This window comes from Lepus europaeus, chromosome 1 (assembly GCF_033115175.1).
Source record: "Lepus europaeus isolate LE1 chromosome 1, mLepTim1.pri, whole genome shotgun sequence".
Lineage (NCBI taxonomy): Eukaryota > Metazoa > Chordata > Mammalia > Lagomorpha > Leporidae > Lepus > Lepus europaeus.
This window is the reverse complement of record NC_084827.1, coordinates 65,962,566-65,982,326: the sequence shown is the minus strand read 5'-3', so window position 1 is coordinate 65,982,326 and position 19,761 is coordinate 65,962,566. Positions and strand designations below refer to the sequence as shown.

At 37.9% G+C, this 19,761-nt stretch overlaps 1 protein-coding gene across 3 annotated transcripts in view; it reads left to right on the top strand.

Moving 5' to 3' along the window:
• PTPN4 (protein tyrosine phosphatase non-receptor type 4) overlaps positions 1–19,761 on the top strand; it is a 193,787-nt gene that overhangs the window by 121,554 nt on the left and 52,472 nt on the right. For all 3 annotated transcript variants that reach the window (XM_062184611.1, XM_062184543.1, XM_062184597.1), the window contains 3 exons: positions 7,754–7,817; positions 11,823–11,995; positions 19,178–19,246. In XM_062184611.1, the coding sequence (XP_062040595.1) occupies positions 7,754–7,817; positions 11,823–11,995; positions 19,178–19,246 (306 nt within the window). The remainder of the gene's footprint in view (positions 1–7,753; positions 7,818–11,822; positions 11,996–19,177; positions 19,247–19,761) is intronic.

The following is a 19,761-nucleotide window of genomic DNA, read 5'->3' as shown; positions in this document are numbered from 1 at the left end:
CTGTTAAAACCAGGAGCCAGGAGCTTCTTTTAGGCCTCCCTCGAGGGTGCAGGGGCCCAAGCACTTGGGCCATCCTCTGCTGCACTCCCAGGCACACTAGCCGGCAGCCAGAAGTAGAGCAGCTGGAACTCCAACCAGCATTCATAATGGGATGCTGATGCTGCAGGCGGTGGCTTTACCTGCTATACCATAGCACTGGCCCCATCTCACATCTTCTAAATATTTCTTATATAATTCAAATTGTGTAACATTAACTGCAGGATACAAAACAATGAAGACCACTGCAGCTGAGGGTATGGTCAAGTAGGGTCAGCAACATTGAAGGCAGAACTGTAAATTTCTTGTTAGAGATGCCACCTGCCTTTACCTGGCCAGCTCTCCTCCCAGGCCAGCCAAGTAATGAAAGTCAACAGAGTGCCTTCCCCTAGGAGGTTCACACCTCCCTTAGGATATACCCCATGTGAAGAGATAGGTAGGTCTGGGCCTCTTACAAAGCCTAAAGCCCACCAGATTATTATCAAGCCCCTTCTATCAGGTTCTATTTGCCTCTAAATCAGAAAACTTAATTGTAGCTTAGACAGCACCTTTCTTAGCTCCTCTAATAATGACTCTGTCCTTTGTTCTAGACCCTGTCTAACGTACTTGGGCCTCATTCCTGTGTAATCATAACCTCTACTCTACCACCAATGGCTCTACTCCCAACCTGTGTGTACTGATGGTCCTCTTCCCCACTTAATGCTGTATAATTGTTCAAACCTGGTAAATGCCACTCTTAGGATCATTGGTTACTATCTTCACTCTGTCTTTTATGACCTTGTCTAAACATAATCAGAGTCGGCAAACTTGGAAGGCTTCCATAGCCTTGGCAACTCATGACGACAGCCTAGGGTGGTTACTGGCGCCATAAACTAGAGTGTCAATTTGTTGGGTCAACAACAGGAGCCACTGTGCACTTGCTCCTCATGTGGGATCTCTGTCCTTAATGTGCTGTGTGATTTAATGCTATAACTAGTACTCAAACAGTATGTTTCACTTTGTGTTTCTATGTGGGTGCAAACTGTTGAAATCTTTATACTAAATTGATCTTCTGTATATAAAGAGAATTGAAAATGAAAAAAACAAAACAAAACAAAACAATGAAGACGTAGTTCCTACCTATAAGTGCAGATATGACACACAAAAAGTAATTACAAAGCACAATAAGCCAATGTATTAGAGGTGTTAATAATTAACAACCTTTTAAAACAGAAAGCATCAGACTCAACTAGTTTCACTGTTGAATTCTAACAAATATTTAAGGCAGGAATGATACCAGGTGTTTCTAATATCCTCATAAAACCAAAAAGGGGACACTTCCAACTCATTGTGTGGTGTGACAATTTAAATAAGAGATTTTCTGAAAAATAATGGTTTTATTTGGGAATGACATACCAATAGGACTAGGAGTGCCATACTAAACTATGTGTGTATTCAAGAAGATCGAGGCAAGGGAAAGTTTTTAAAGGCAAAAAGTGAGAAGCTTACAGAAGCAGCTTAGACACAGACTTGTCTTGGAAACCCAAGGCAAGAGTTGGCATCAGATCCTCAGTGTAGGTGCTGTTGCTGAGCAATTGTCCTGTTGAGAACCTCTTGTCTGAATTGTTGTAGTCATAAAAAATAGTAAAGATAAACTTTGTTACGAAAATCTGTGGCTAGGCTGGCGCCGTGGCTCACTAGGCTAATCCTCTGACTGCGGCACCAGCACCCTGGGTTCTAGTCCCGGTTGGGGCGCCGGGTTCTGGTCCCGGTTGCTCCTCTTACAGTCCAGCTCTCTGCTGTGGCCCGGGAGGGCAGTGGAAGATGGCCCAAGTGCTTGGGTCCCTGCACCCACATGGGAGAAGGGGAGGAAGTACCTGGCTCCTGGCTTCGAATCAGTGCAGCGCTGGCCATGGCAGCCATTAGGGGAGTGAACCAATGGAAGTAAGACCTTTCTGTCTGTCTGTCTCTCTCTCATTGTCTAACTCTGCCTGGCAAAAAAAAAAAAAAAAATCTGTGGCTAGTACAAGATGTTCAAAGAATAGAATACATATAGAACTAGAAGAAGTCTATTTTGTGCTTTTACAAAGTCCTTGAGAAAATCCTTACTCCAGACAGGCAGGCATAAGCCCTCCCTCTTAATTACTTTTCAGGTCCAGTTTTGTTTGCATTTGAGAAGAATAATTCCATCAGCTTTTACAGGGGCCAGCTTTCTCTAACACCAAAGCCAAAGACATTACAAGAAAATAACAGACCAATATGTTTATGAGCATAGATAACAAGTTCTCAGCAAATATTAGTAAATGTAATCTAGCAATGTAGAAAAAGAACTATGCACATGACTTCCAGGCAGTAACATAGCGGAAAAATCTAGATGACCTTGAATTTGGCAGTTACTTTCAGAAACATCAGAATCACAATCCATGAAGAAAAGTTGGTAAATTGGACCCAGTGGACTTAAAATCATATACTCGTTTCTTTTAAGGTAAAACGGAAATCTGTTTAAAGGGCTTGTAACCTACATACAGAGACAGTAGTTGGGCTAGTTTACGGGAGAGAACTGGAGACTCAGACAACATAGAGATCCCTCCTAGGATCAGAACAAATATCAGACATTTACTACAGAACCTATTTTGATTGGCTTGGTTTCTAAAGGAATTCATACTCCAGAGCTTTGCTAAAACCAATAGACAACCTTTTGGCAGTTTGGGGAGTTTAACACTTGGGCGTGGTCATGGGTAGCATGGGATAACCTATTAACACTGTTGTCCCAGGATTATTCTGTGTGGAGCCAATGCTGTGCTTCTCCAAAGAACATCACAGACTTAACACTGGTGATGAGGAATGACGAGGAAGCATAGAATTCATTAAAAATAATCCAGTCACTAAATATCAATATTCAGAGATACTACAGTATATTATGTAAAATGTCCAGTTTGCAACAAAATATTTCAAGGCATACAAGGAAAAAGCAAAGTCAGCACATATACCTGCAAAAAGGGAAGAAAGAGTTATAAATAATGTACCTAATAACAGCTTCAAAATACCTGAAGCAAAAATAAGTGAGAGAAATAGTTCTACAATTATGGTTGGCAATAAATAGAAATATAGGCAAGAAATCAGCTGAAAACTTGAAAGAGATTTGAACATTATCAACTGTCCTGAGTTTATTCATATTTATAGGATACTGTACCAAACAACAGAATATAGAATACATGCATGTGGCTTATTAGGAGAGACCATATTGCTGAGCCATAAAGCAAGTTTTTTTTTTTTTTTTTTTTTTTTTTTTTTTTTTTTTTTTTTTGGCAGGCAGAGTGGATAGTGAGAGAGAGAGAGACAGAGAGAAAGGTCTTCCTTTTTGCCTTTGGTTCACCCTCCAATGGCCGCTGTGGCCGGCGCATCGAGTTGATCCGAAGCCAGGAGCCAGGTGCTTCTCCTGGTCTCCCATGCGGGTGCAGGGCCCAAGCACTTGGGCCATCCTCCACTGCACTCCCGGGCCATAGCAGAGAGCTGGCCTGGAAGAGGGGCAACTGGGATAGAATCCAGCGCCCCAACCGGGACTAGAACCCGGTGTGCTGGCGCCGCAGGCGGAGGATTAGCCTGTTAAGCCACGGTGCCGGCCTAAAGCAAGTCTTAATAATCTATTCAAGAGTTACATTGTGCAAAGTATTTTGTATAACCAGAATCAAATTAATATAGAAATCAATATCATAACTAGAAGTACCGCAAATACTCATTAAAAAAACGTATAAATAAACCATGGTTCAAAGGAAAAAACAAGACTAGGATCAGAAAACCTGTGGTTAAAGCACCTACATCTTAGGTTGTAGTACTTGGATTCAGTACCTAGCTTTAGCTCCTGACTCCAGCTGGTAACTGAGTTCCTCCCACATGGACATCTGGATGGAGTTCCTGGCCACTTGATTTCGCCTGGCTCAATCCTGGCCATCGTTAGCATTTGGGGAGTGAAGAAGCAGTTGAAAGTCTATTCTTGACCGGCGCAGCAGCTCACTAGGCTAATCCTCCGCCTGTGGCACCGGCACCCCGGGTTCTAGTCCCGGTCAGGGCGCCAGTTCTGTCCCAGTTGCCCCTCTTCCAGTCCAACTCTCTGCTGTGGCCCGGGAGGGCAGTGGAGGATGACCCAGATGTTTGGGCCCTGCACCCACATGGGAGACCAGGAGGAAGCACCTGGCTCCTGGCTTTGGATTGGCGCAGCGCACCAGCCGTAGCAGCCATTTGGGGGGTGAACCAACACAAAAGGAAGACTTTTCTCTCTGTCTGTCTCTCTCACTGTCTAACTCTGCCCGTCAAAAAATGATAATAATAATAAAAAGAAAGTGTATTCTCTCTCACTCTCACATTCTTTCTCTACCTGTTGAATAGACAAATTAAAAAATATTTAGCAGGGCAAACTTTAAGATATAGCACCAAAAATTGGTAGAGAAAAGTTAATGATTAAGGAAAAAATTAAAAAAAGAGAAGACATGAATTATCAATATCATTAGGGAAAGAGGTGATATCACTATTAGATCCTACAGTCATTAAAGCATCATAAAATAATATGAACAGATTTGGGTATATGAATTTAATGAATACATTCCCCAATATAGATTAAATGGGAAAATTCCTCAAAAGTCACAAAGTGACCCAAGCAGGAAACAGAAAATGTCAGTAATTTTAAATAATCTGTTAAATACACTGATTGTAAAACTGGACCTACAAGAAAGGAGAACTAGTTACTTGTGAACAAACACTCAAAAATCATTAATAGAACTATAGCTAGTTGAATTCAGTAGTACATAAAAGGGCTAATTCAACATGCCCAAATTAGGATTATTCTGGGAATGTACGGTTGTTTTAACAGCTGTAAATTGATCAGTGTAATTAGCCTTATTATTTTAATAGCTTTGAGAAAATTGAACATTTTTATTCATGAAAAAAATAACCTGGGGAACTATAAGTAAAAGGTACTTTCCTGTTCTGAGAAGGGAATCTACAAAAAAGAAATCTGCTAGTGAAAGTCTCAAAGCTTTTCATGAAAGATCAGGAACAGATCTGCTTACTCTTGCTACCCCTCTTCAGCTTTTTGCAGCAGGTTCTAATTAATGGTTAAGGGGAGAAAAAGCTTATAAAAAAGGATGTATAATTGATTTATTTTAGATAAAAGTACATATGTAGATTAGCTGAAATAAAAGAATGAAAAGGTTTTATAGTAAGCACAACAAGATTAGAATTGCAGTACTGGCCGGCACCGTGGCTTAACAGGCTAATCCTCCGCCTGCGGCGCTGGCACACCGGGTTCTAGTCCCGGTTGGGGTGCCGGATTCTATCCCGGTTGCCCCTCTTCTAGGCCAGCTCTCTGCTATGGCCCGGGAGTGCAGTGGAGGATGGCCCAAGTGCTTGGGCCCTGCACCCGCATGGGAGACCAGGAGAAGCACCTGGCTCCTGGCTGCGGATCAGCGTGGTGCGCCGGCCACAGCGGCCATTGGAGGGTGAACCAACGGCAAAAAGGAAGACCTTTCTCTCTCTCTCTCTCTCTCACGATCCACTCTGCCTGTCAAAAAAAAAAAAAAAAAAAAAAAAAAAAAAAAAAGGCAGTACTAATATATGCAAACTGGTCCAACCAGTTTAGAAAACAGTTTCTATCAAAGTTCAGTATATATCTATCAAATGACCTAGTCATTTCACTCCTAGTATTTAGCCAGTTGAAGTTAAACCAGATGTCTGTATATAAAAACTTGTACACAAATGTTCATAATAGCTTTATTTGTATTAGCCACAAACTAGGAATAAACACCAATCATGAGGTGATAGATATACCATCCATATTGTGTTACATCCATAAAATGGAAATACTCTTCAGCAGGAAAGAGGAAAGACAAGTAGTGCATGTTCTCCTTTATATGTGGGAGCTGAGATTTGTAAAAAATAGTAAAGGAAAGAAATACCTGTGTGTAAGTTTTGCTGTACATATAATATTTTGTCAGACTTTGATCTGAATCTGATTGTTCAGAATTATATACTACTGTACTTTTAATATCTGTGACTTTTAAAATTTGTATAAGTAGAGTTGACATCTTTTCATTTGATTATTGTTTATAACCATGTCTATATTCCTGCTGAACTAAAGTTCTTTTACTTTTTATTTGTTGAACTCTTTAGTGGAGCGTCAAGCCTTTGACTAACGTAAATTAAAAATGTTATCTCAAAAAAAAAAAGTAAAAAAAAATGAAAAATACAACAATGTAGATGATCTCCAAATACTTAGGCTGAGTAGACAGTGACAGATAAAGAAGAATATATACTGTGTGGTTTTATTTATATAAAATTTAGAAGATGCAAACAGGGGCCGGCACTGTGGCATAGTGGGCCAAGCTTCTGCCTGCAGTGCCGGCATCCCATATGGGCACCGGTTTGTTTCCTGACTCTTTAAAATAAATAAATAAAATCTTAAAAGAAAATGAAAAGTAATCTGTAGTGACAGAAAGCAAATCACTGGTTATCTACAGGGTGAGAAAGTGGTAGGTTTCTAAAGGGGGATTAAAGTGTTAGGAAGAGTCTTTGGGGGATGGTAAATACACTCACCATCTTGATTGTGATGACAATTTGCTAAGTATATTCATATGTTAAACTTATAAATGGTACACTTTAAGCATGCAACTTTATGTCAGCTATACACAATAAATTGGTTAAAAATAAAGAGGAAGGGGCCAGCGCTGTGGCAAAGCGGGTTACCAGTTTGAGTACCAGTACCGGCTGCTCCATTTCTGATTCAACTCTCGGCTAATGTGCCTAAGAAAGCAGTGGAATATGGCCTAAGTCTTTGGGCCCCTGCACCCAGAAGCAGCTCCTGGCTCCCAGCTCCGGATTGTCTCAGCTCCGGCCGTTGCGGCCATTTAGGGAGTGAACCAGCAGATGGAACACCTTTCTCTATGTCTCTGTCTCTCTGTAACTCTGTCTTTCAAATAAAAACAATAAATCTTAAAAAAAATAATAAAAAGGAAAAGCAAACAATGTCAAAAGTAACCACCCAAGCAATACAAAATGAATATATAATTGCATATTTACCATTCCAGTAGAAACAGAAAACTTTGGACAGCTAGCAAAAAAATATTGTGGTAGAGATGAATACAAGTAGGTCAGTTATTACTAGAATTTAATATGTTCAGGGGCCAGCACCGTGGTACAGTAGGTTAATCCTCAGCTGGAGGTGCCAGCATCCCATGTGGGCACTGGTTCTAGTCCTGGCTGCTCCTCTTCCAGTCCAGCTCTCTGCTATGGCCTGGGATAGCAGTGGAGGATGGTCCAAGTGCTTGGGCCCTGCACCCACATGGGAGACCAGGAGGAAGCACCTGGCTCCTGGCTTTGGATCGGCGCAGTGCGCCAGCCGTAGCAGCCATTTGGGGGGTGAACCAACAGAAGGAAGACCTTTCTCTCTGTCTGTCTCTCTCACTGTCTAACTCTGCCTGTCCAAAAAAAGATACAAAATTGGGAAGTGTAGAGTACATGCTAGATACTCTGACAAATTTTAGTTTATTAAGCATATAGATTGTAATAATTTTCCTGTGAGGTACCAAAAACTTTGGATTCTTTAGGTACTGTTTGTATATATACAATATATTATAAAATACCTAAATATTACTAAATATATAACTTAAATTATTTTTGTAATTATTTTTTTAATTTGTTAATATTTTATCTTTATTCAGTAAATAATCTGTTCTCTTTTGTTCAGGTTGAAGATTGTAAAAATTTCATTTAAATGCAAACAGTTTTTTATTCAGCTTAGAAAAGAATTGGTGAGTATTGATCTAATAAGTGATATAAATGAAGTCATGATTGTTCAGAATTATATACTACTGTACTTTTAATATCTGTGACTTTTAAAATTTGTATAAGTAGAGTTGACATCTTTTCATTTGATTATTGTTTATAACCATGTCTATATTCCTGCTGAACTAAAGTTCTTTTACTTTTTATTTGTTGAACTCTTTAGTGGAGCGTCAAGCCTTTGACTAACGTAAATTAAAAATGTTATCTCAAAAAAAAAAAAAGTAAAAAAAAATGAAAAATACAACAATGTAGATGATCTCCAAATACTTAGGCTGAGTAGACAGTGACAGATAAAGAAGAGTATATAATACTGTGTGGTTTTATTTATATAAAATTTAGAAGATGCAAACAGGGGCCGGCATGAAGTTCATGATAGAACTTTTCTTTCATACAAGTGAAAGTGCAAATACTACTGTTGCTAATAGCCTGCTATTACAAGGTGTATTTGTTTCTTTAATGCACCTGTGATTTTTCTAGACATCTTGTCTGCTATCTCTTGAACTTAGAAATTTATTTGTCATATTTGGTGTTCATTGTCAGTCCCCAGGATTCTTTCATGAGAGCAGTAACTGGGCAGTTTGTATATTTTTTTCTACTAAATTTATAGCACGTCCTTTCATAAATAAGCTTGTTTCATTCTAGGGAAGCTGATTGTTTAATGTCTAGTCATTAACTCACAACATATTTCCGCTATATGTTGGAATAGTAATATCTTTTTATATGTTAGGATGATGAATTATCATAGAAAGTACAGTTTTGGAAGTAATTTTGTCTCTTAAATGGTTTTATCTGTTTCATCAAATTAAACCAATTTTATCATTTGCTTTATATTCTAAAAATTCTGAGAAATCTTGGCAGTGCAGATTTCAGTATGGTTGTGTGTTTAAAATGTGCTTAAATCAGTTCATTTTGTGAAAGGATGTTGATCTACCAAGTTATTTGGTTTATCATTTATATTCATAAAATATGGAAGTTTTTTTCCCAAGAGACATTTTATTAAAATTAAACATGCCTTGGAAAAGTGCATATTTTAGGTATACAACTTGATAAAATGAGTACGCCGCATCAGCTCTTCACAGACGAGTATGTAGGACATTACCCAGATTCTGATGATGTTGCTGACATCCATTTTAGTCATTGCCACTCTCAAAAGAGAAACATTTGTATTTTCTGTACTTGTATCATTTGTATTTTCATGGATTTAGTTTGCTTATTTTTGAACTCTAAAAGAATTTTGAAATCATATATGTCCTTTCTTTTTCCTTAACATTGTTTATCAGATTCATACATGTTGTTGCACGTAACATTAGTTTGTTCCATTATGTGTGGTGTTCTCTTGAATGAATGTACCATTAATTAGTTATCTATTCTTTATTAGTGAACAATTTTGCCATTTCCATGTTGGTGATATGATTAATGCTGTTAATATTCTTATATGTTTCATTGAATATTTAGAGAACTATAATATAATAAATCTTATTAAATGGAAAACAGAACAAACCTTTAAGTAATTATCGATGGCACTGTAGACATCAGGTTTTTTTAATTTGCCTACTATTATAGTATTATTAGTAATGATGATAATAGTTATAATATCTGATATTTATTTAGAACTTACTTTATACCTGGTAATATACCAACTATTTTCATATCATTTAAGCCTCACACTCATTCTCTGAGGTAATGCATCAGTTTAGAATGTGTTTACCCACATTTAACAACAGCAGTAAAGTTCAGCTGACTAAAGATTGTGTACAGGTTATCTCTCTAAAGTGTCTCTTTGTTTTTAAATACCTAAACTTTATAGAATATGGGTGGATGTTTTTGCTCAATAGTTAAAATATCACTTGGAATGCCCATATCCCACATCAGAGTGCCTGGGTTAGAGTCCTGGCTGCACTTGTGATTCTTGCTCCCTGCTGACGTGCGTGAGAGACAGTAGATGATGGCCCCAGTACCTGGGTTCTTGCCATCCATGTGTGAAATCCAGATGGAGTTCCTGACTCCTGGCTTTGGCTGGCCCACCCCCAGCTATTGTGGGCATTTGGGAAGCAAACCAGCATATTGGATGTCTGTCTGTCTCTCCCTTTCAAAGAAATAAAATAAGTTAACACCTTTTTAAAGAGTAGCCCATCAAAACAATTTTTTAAAAATTTTAAATAAATTTCATGCAATGTGTTTATCTCTCAGTACAACATTTTGGGTCCATTGTTTTCAAACCATGGGTAAATTATTTGTCGCTTTCCTAACACAATTCATAGAATGTCACAATCACATATAGCCATTTTGGAACATATTCCAGGTGTCAAAGGCAGGGAGGGGTGCGTGCATTTTAGATGTGCTGACATTGAAAAACATTACTGTAACATACTCATCATGAGACATTCTTTGTTATTCTACATGATGTTTATGATATGTGATACGACATATAAACTATGTAAATGTTATACAAAGCAACTGTTACCCCTAACTAAGAATTAATTTTCTGGTGATTAAGATGTAATGTTTTAGACACATTATCTTCTCATGTGGTAATTTATTACTTAGACATTGACACTTTTCTGTGGGTTAGTCATGGAAAACATTGTCATGACCTTTGATGGCAAAGATTTAACAAAACATAGAAGGAAACCTTCTTAACCTTAAAATAAAAGATTGTAATTTGGACAATGTTAAAATTAATAACTTCATCAAAAGATATCATTTAGACAGTGAATGAGCAAATGTTTATATGATATACATATTATAGAAGTCCTTGATTATATATACTATCTGTATATGTTAGTAACTTGACCAGACACTTCACACATGAGGATACATGACCACTAACATGAAAAGGTGTTGAACCTCATTAGTCAACATGAAGTTACAAATTATAACCAAAATGTGCTACTTCTACATATTCACCATATAGAAAGACACATTATAGTTAGTATGTGGCACGTATAAAGGCTAATGGGAGAGAATATGTTTTCATCTAATCATTCTGGAAAACTGTTGGGCATTTTGTACTAAAGCTGAACATATGCATATCTTATGACCCAGAAATATACATTCATGTCTACCAGACAACAAAACAGAAATGTATATTTATAGTGTCATTATTTTTCTACCCCCAAACTGGAAACATCAAACGTCTGTCAGCAATAAAGGGGGGAAGTAGGCTGTGGTGTATTCATTACAGTAGACTGCTAAGAGGAAGATAAGTGGGTGAGTTTCTGCTTCACAGCCACGTGGATGTGTACCAGCAACATGCTGAACAAAATAGGCCAGACCTAAAAATGTGTTTTGTGATTCAGTGTATATAAAATGAGGAGAATGAGAAGAATAATTAGCTTTGGGAATATAATGTGGTAGAAAAGGGAGACAAATATACATGTGAAGTGATAGTGATGATCCATTTCTTGATCTAGGTTGAGGTAAAATGGTTCCATTCATCGTGTGAGAATCAGAACTGTACATGGATTGGATGTATATTTCTCTATATGTAGTTTACTTCATTAAAATTATTTAGTAATTTAACTTTTCAAGAACATTAAATGATTCTACTTTAGAGTTAATTATTTTTATATTTAATTCTAGAATAGTATTCAGAAGTGCTCATTTACTTGTTTATAGTAGAGATGTTATGAAAACATGTGATGATATATCTTAAAGTTTAAATTATAGGTCAGAATTTACATTTTGAAGCAGAACATAGTTAATAAGTTTTGAAAAACAAAGTTTCAAACCTCTAACTATGATCTAAGATAAAAGTTCCTAAGATTTGTGCTATTATTGAATGAAGTTCACATTTTATAAATCTTTCCATTTAATTTACTGCTTTTTTTTCTTTTTTTTTTTTTAACAAAAAAAGATCTTAGAAGGATTATTGTTTGTGTGGCTGGAATAATTTGCCAAAAGTAAACTAAATGGAACATTAGATACTGATGTTTTTTTCAGTATTCTCTGCATTTTGTCATTTATTACAGCATGAATCTAGAGAAACATTATTGGGATTCAATATGGTGAATTACCGAGCATGTAAAAATTTATGGAAAGCATGTGTAGAACATCACACATTCTTCCGTTTGGACAGACCGCTTCCACCTCAAAAGAATTTTTTTGCACATTATTTTACATTAGGTTCAAAATTCCGGTACTGGTAAGTATTGCTTCTGTATTAAGGCTTTATCATTGAATTTTTTCCTCCCTTTAAAATAAAGTTCTAGTGTATGGAACCATAGAATCCTTGTTAGTTAACATACCTACTAAGTCAAAATCCCAATGGAGTACAGCTTCTTAAGTTTTTATCAGTAAAAGTTCTGTAAGTTGTTGCAGTATACATCAGGTGCAAGAATCCTGTCCTGTTCACTGTATTCCAGGTTATTATTTTCTAATGTAAATTACCAACATTTACTTATTATAGTCTAGACAGAAGTTACAATTTTCATTGTGTTTTCACTAAATACTTACATGAAAACTTTTTGTTCTAAGACATTTATTTTATTCATAAAGCCAAAATATCTTCTGCATGAGTATATAATTACTTACCACTTGATAGTAAGCATATCTATCACTCCTATAAGTTTCCTCAGGTCTCTTTATAACCCCTTTCTCCCTCATTCGTCCTCAGGCTACCACTTCATTCTGTTTCTGTAGACTGCTTTGAACTTTCTAGGGTTTTCTATAAATTGAAATGAACACGGAGTATTCTTTGTAGCCAACATAATTGTTTTTACTCAACATAATAATTTACAGATTCATGTTGTTGACTATATTGATAGTTCATTTCTTTTTATTCTTGAGTAGTATTCTATTGTATAGATGAACTATAATTTGTTCATTCATTTGATGATAGATGTCATGGGTTTTTAAGAGTTTGGACTATAAAGCTGCTGAGATCGTGCATGTGGAAATCTTTGAATAGATGTTTGTTTTAATTTTTCTAGGGTAGATACCTAAGAATAGAGTGACTAAGTCATATCATAGATGTATGTTTTAACTTTGTAAGAAACTGACAAACATTTTTTTCAAATTAGTTGTACCATATATGTGCTCACTAGCAGTGTATGAGACTTCTAGCTTTACCACATCTTCATCAGTGTCTGCTATTTTCATTATGTTCCACTGTCGTCTTTTTCTTTATTTTTTTTTTTTATTTTTATTTTTTGACAGGCAGAGTGGACAGTGAGAGAGAGAGACAGAAAGAAAGGTCTTCCTTTTTGCGTTGGTTCACCCTCCAATGGCTGCTGCAGCCGGCGCACTGCACTGATCTGAAGCCAGGAGCCAAGCGCTTATCCTGGTCTCCCATGCGGGTGCAGGGCCCAAGGACCTGGGCCATCCTCCATTGCACTCCCGGGCCACAGCAGAGAGCTGGCCTGGAAGAGGGGCAACCGGGACAGAATCCGGCGCCCCAACTGGGACTAGAACCCTGTGTGCCGGCGCCGGAAGGCGTAGGATTAGCCTATTGAGCCGTGGCGCCGGCCCCACTGTCTTCTGAAGAGCACAGGTTTTGAATTGTGATGAAATTCAGTTTACCAGTCTGTTACTTATGGGTCTTTTGTCATATCTGAGAAACCTTTGCTTGGTCCAAGGTCACAAAGATTTATTTTTCTGTTTTCTTCTAAAGGTTTTATAGTTTAGCTCTTACTTTTTGTTAGGCCCGGGATCCATTTGGATGTAATTTTTGGAATTCTAATTAGGATTGTGTTGAATCCGCATACCAATTTGGGGACAACTGACATCTTAAAAAATTAAATCTTCTTGTTCATGAAACATGGTATATTTTCTTCTTTAGTTGTCTTTTATTTTCCTAGGCAATGTTTGTAGTTTTCAGTATACGTGTCTTTTTTGTCAAATTTATCCTTAAGGAATAAATGCTTAAGCATTTCATATTTTTTATCATATTACAAATGGAATTCCTTAATATTAATTTCAGATTGTTCATTGCCTTTAGATAGAAATACAATTGGTTAACTTGTTAGATTTATTGGCATGACGTTTATAATATTCCCCTTTGTCTTTCTAATATTTCCAGAAACTGTAATAAGGTCACTTCTCTCCTTGATACTGATACCTGATCAGTCTTGCTAGAGATTTATCAGTTTTGGTTAAGTATTTTTTTTAATATTTTTTATTTATTTATTTGACAGGTAGAGTTACAGACAGTGAGAGGGAGAGACAGAGAGAAAGGTCTTCCCTCCATTGGTTCACTCCCCAAATGGCCGCAATGGTCAGCGCTGCACCGATCCGAAGCCAGGAGCAGGGTGCCTTCTCCTGGTCTTCCATGTGGGTGCAGGGGCCCAAGCACTTGGGTCATCCTCCACTGCCCTCCCGGGCCACAGAAAGCTGGACTGGAATAGGAGCAACCGGGACTAGAACCTGGCGCCTATATGGGAAGCCGGCGCCGCAGGCGGAGCATTAACCTAGTGCGCCATGGAGCCAGGCCCCCTGGGTTAAGTATTTTAAACAGTTTGTATACCAAATAAAATTTTTCTTCAGGCTTGTATGGCTTGTGGGCCACCCTTTGTCTACCAAGTCCTAAAGAATAAAAAGGTGACCAAAACATATTTTAAAATCTGTCAAATATAGAACCCCTGACAACCTTGAGAATGATTACAGACTAGAATTAAAATGGTGTAAACTTTAACAAAGTAAAATAAATAATACAGCAAAAAGAAAAAGTGGAAGCAAGGGCTAGTGGGAGGAAATATTTTAATGCCTATTAATAATTTGAAATAGGTGGTTTTTAAATGCCCAATTTATTAAGATTTTCTTAATCATTTTTCTGTATTTTATTTTTGATTAGCAGTAGTCTTTTTCTTTCTTTTAATTCAGAGGAAATCAGGGTGTTTTCCATTGAAAGTGACATTTATACAGTCGTCACATTATAATAAAATTATACCTGTCATGTTTCTAGCATTTTCTGTGTATACAATAAACTTCAGAATGATTTCTACTTGCTCATAGTGGTGATGATTTCTTAGGGATGGAACTGTGGCTAAAAATATACATAGCAAATTGTTTGATTTGCTCCTTTTGCAGTGCTTCTCTGTGTTGTTTGAATTACTTACAATAAGTGTATGTATACCTGTATATAAAATCTTTTAACAATTGATACTTTCTCAGTGCTCAGAAGATAAGTAACTTACTGGTGATACTGAGTGTGCTGAGACTGGTGCAGTTTTGCATTTCATTCTTAGTACTAAAGTCAGGGGTTCCAAAAGGCATATGCAAGTGTGTATTATGTAAAAGCTATGCACGGATTTCAGAATTGTTGCACTAAAATAAACATTTTTAATTCCATTTTCCACAAATATAGGTACTTTAGTATTACACAAATTTCTGCCATTTTCAAAATGCTCCTTCTTTGTTGTGAAATTCAACTTACTCATCCAGCCTTTAGAGTAAGTGTTCCATTGAATCTTCTTCAGTGGAAAATGCATGTATCAGTCATGGTTTAGTCAGGGAACCAAAAAGTCTTTGATATTTCAAACAGAAGCAGTTTAATTAAGGTAATTGGTTACACAGCTATTGGAAAGGCTAGGAAAGCAAAGGAAGAGGCAAATGGGAAGCAGTGGGTAATGCCAAGAGGATCAGAACCTGTGTCCCAGGGCCAGGGTTGTAGCACAGCAGGTTAAGCCTCTGCTTGCAGCAGCGGCATCCCCTATGGGAGCTGATTTGAGATCCAACTACTCCACTTCCGATCCAGTTGCCCACTAATGTGCCAGGGAAAACAACAGAAGATGGCCCAAGTGTTTGGACCCCTGCACCCATGTTGGAGACCTGGGAGAAACTCTGGGCTCCTAGTTTTTGCTTGGCTCAGCCCTGGCCATTGCTGCCATTTGAAAAGTGAACCAGCAGATGGAAGATTCTCCCCCTACCTCCATAACTCTTCCAAATAAAAAAATAATAAATATTAAAAAAAGAAGAAGAAGAACCTATGTCACTTCGAGGCTGGAGTCCACAAGCCTAGACACACTATTAGAGCCATTGTCAGAGCTGGTTCTGGATCCTCCAGAGAAGTGCTGCTCTACTCAAAGATGGAACCATCTACGTGATGCTTATTTTGCCCTTCCCTTGTCCCCACGACTGTTAAAGCAACTATCAGCATCTTTCAGCTAGTCCTGCTCTGCCTTTCTCTACTCTCTTATCTTCTACCAGTGCCTTTTAGAAGCAGAACCAAACAGAAAGTGAAGGGCAAAAGAATCTAGAAAATGGAGTTTGTTGACTTACAGCCCCTGCAGAGCAGAAGGACAGTACATTAGGGCCTACAGTAGCTCAGTTCATATTAAATTAATGTGTGTGTATCATATTTATAAGTTTAGAAGTTTTGTGTTTATAGTCTTTAAAAACTTTAAAATAGATCTAGAGGTATGCTCACTCAGACTTACCTCCAATGGTGGAGCTGGAAATGTGCCAGGGGATTTCAACTCAGTCATACCAAGGAGGCAGGTACCAATGCCAGTGCACTTGGTAAAGTGATAAGTATAAATACACAACCGATCAAAAAGATAGGGTATGTGTCGAAGAGATTTCACAAATAAGACCAGTGTAAGCAAATAATGAAGGATAGAATTAAAAGGGAGAGTATGATCCTGCGGGGGAAGCAGGACACACAGCAGACTCATAGAATGGCAAACGCCCAAAACAGCACTCCTGCCTCAGAATCAACCCTTGGGACATTCGGATCTGGCTAAAAAAGGTCCATGAGAGTCTCACAGGCATGGAAAGCCATGACATGCTGGCAAAAAACAATCCAAATGAAAGATCCTGGTGAACAAGACCCCAGCAGAAGGAACAGGCCATCAAGGAGAGAGGCGCCTTTCTCTGAAGGGAGGAAGGAACCTCCACTGTGATACGGCCTTGACTAAACAAGTTCAGAGTCGGTGAACTCAAGGGGCTTCCATAGCCTAGACAGCTCATAGCAAGAGTCTCAGGTGATTGCTGACTTCATAAATAAGAGTGCCAATTGTTAAATCAACAACAGGAGTCACTGGGTACATGCTCCCCACATAGGACCTCTGTCCTTAATGTGTTTTACTATGAAACGTAAAAACACTACTAGTCGAACAGTACCCTATACCTTGTGCGGTTGTGTGAGTGCAGCCTTTTGAAATCCTTGCTTAGTATATACTAAGTTGATCTTCAGTATATGAAGGCAATTGAAAATGAAATTTGATAAAGGGCGGGATGGGAGAGGGAGAGAGGAGGGCCACGGGAGGGAGGGAGGTTGGGGGGGAAGCCACAACCATACAAAAGTTGCGCTTTGTAAATTCACATTTATTAAATAAAAAATAAAATAATAATATATATATATATAGAGAGAGAGGTTTATCTGAGGCGTGATTATTGCTAGTTAATATATATCTAAAAGCAATTTTTAATCATCAAAATGATTAATGTAGTTGAAAGTGAAGTAAGAATGTCAGCGTGACGAATGTTTAGCTGGACGCAGTCCTATCCCTAATAGATTTGCCCTAAATAAATTATTTTTCCTTATAATAACCAATTGTCAGGAATATTAGAACTGTGTCACACTTATGAGGTTAGTATGTTATTTAGATAGAAAGGTGGAATTGGATATGTCAGCGGGATTTATTGCTTTCTCCACCAGCTTCCTTATAGACAAACCCTGATCTCATTAGAAAGTATCTAAGGGATTGAAATCACTAATATAGAAATATAAAATAATGTTGAACCTTAATTTGTTACCTTCTTAGAAGAAATATATATTTTAAGGAAATGGCAACTTAGCAACATTTAAAGATCATGCTTGGGTGGGCATTAGTGCTAGTGCTTAAGATACTGGTTGGTCACCTGTGTCATACATCAGAGTGCCTGGATTCAATACCCACCTCTGGCCTGGAAGGCAGCAGTGATGGCTCAAGTAGTTGGGTACCTGCCATATATGTAGGAGACCTTGATTGAGTTTCCAGCTGACGGCTTTGGCTTGACCCAGCCTTGACTGACCGTCAAGGGCGTTTGGGGATCTCTTGATACCTCTGTCTCTGTCTCGTGTGTGTACACTCCCTCTCCCATCTCTGCACCTCAAGAAAAAAAAAAATAGTGCTAATGTTTCTCATTTTTCCATAACACAAGCATGCCATTCAGTTCTCATTTATCTATGCCTATGTGATGATCTAAAAGTCACTTATTTAGCCTTAGAAACCTGCGTTTGGCTGCTCTTATATGTTTCAGATAGCTACATTTATAGTGGTTGTATTTGATGTACTAGGAATTTGTGTTCAGTAACACTTAAGTTATGAGCTTCCATGAGCAAATTATCTGAGAACCAAGCTTTATTAGCAAAGTTAATGTGAACATATTGTTGTGCCATAAAGGAGAATCCTTTACCCTGCATAAATATATGCTTGCTAGACTAAAACTTCAGGACAGATCTCCTGGTGCCCAACCTCCACAATGTTCCTGTCCTTAATTCCTTCCCATGTGCACAAATCTGCAGTTGCCATGAATGTGGACATGGAAGGAGTTGAGGGAATAAGCATTCTTCATGTCTGTGATCATTAGCAATAGAAAAGGAAAAATAGCTTGCCCAAAGAAAGTAGTTTTCCAGGATTCATTAAGGAGTGATGGAAACACTAGCTAACTCTCAGACTTGAAGAGGGATGGCAGGGCTGGCAGTGTTTACTTGAGTTGGAGCATGACCATCTATCTCTGACCCTTGGCAGAGTATCTTCAGAGAGAAGAATTCCTCTTGTGCAAAATTATTTCTCCCATGTTGGCTCTTAATTAAGAAGTAGCAAGAAGAGGCTGGCGCCGTGGCATACTGGGTTAATCCCCTGCCTGTGGCACCAGCATCCCATATGGGCGCTGGTTCTAGCCCCGGTTGCTTTTCTTCCAGTTCAGCTCTCTGCTATGGCCTGGGATGGCAGTGGAGGATGGCCCAGGTCCTTGTGCGTCTGCATCCGCATGGGAGACCAGGAAGAAGCTCCTGGCTCCTGGCTACAGATCAGCGTAGCTCTGGCCGTTGCAGCCATTTGGAGAGTAAACCAATGGAAGGAAGACCTTTCTCTCTGTCTCTCTCTCACACTGTCTGTAACTCTACCTGTCAAATAAATAAATCTTTAAAAAATAATAAAAAATAAAGAAGCAGCAGAAAGTGAAATGTCTGTGAAGTGTATGTTCCTAATGGAAGGACTGTAACTAAACTTCGTCTATCCAAGTGGAACTGGAATGTCGTCCAGTCTTTTCTTCCTACTCTGCTTTTTCTCTGCTAGAAATGCCCTGCCTTTTATGAAATGGTAATGTTATCATGTTGTGTGTTGACACTTTATCTTATAGTTCTCTTTAAGATATTGTTGTGTATATTTGTGTATTTCAGTGGGAGAACTGAAGTCCAATCAGTTCAGTATGGCAAAGAAAAGGCAAATAAAGACAGGGTATTTGCAAGGTAAGTTGATTTTATTTCAGTATCTGGTTTTTTAAAAAGAAGTATTAAAATTAACCTTTTCTAGGTGATTATAGAATTACCACATCCTTTCCTATATTATGTTGAGAGAATGATACATTTATTGATTCATTTTTATAAGTGCATTTACCCTGTGCCAAGCACTGTAGCTCTGAATAAGCTAAATCAAGTTATCATATTATGAATATAACATTTTGTTGGAAGATTAGTCTCCTATTTTAAACATCGTATGTTATCCAGCTCACATCTCTGTTTAAATCATATCATTAAGACAGAGAAATGGCTTTTAATTTGTTTGCCATTTATTTCTTCATTTTTCTAAGAGTTTGTTATAGCCAGTTTGTCTTTTAACTAGTGAAGTTACATAACAGTTACATTTTAGAAAATAGTTTTATGAACAAGGGTAGAGAATGGACTAGTAAGTAGAGACTGGGTACCCAGAGACAAAACCAGAATTTAATTGCAGTAATCCAAGTGAAAATAATAAAAGATGGAGA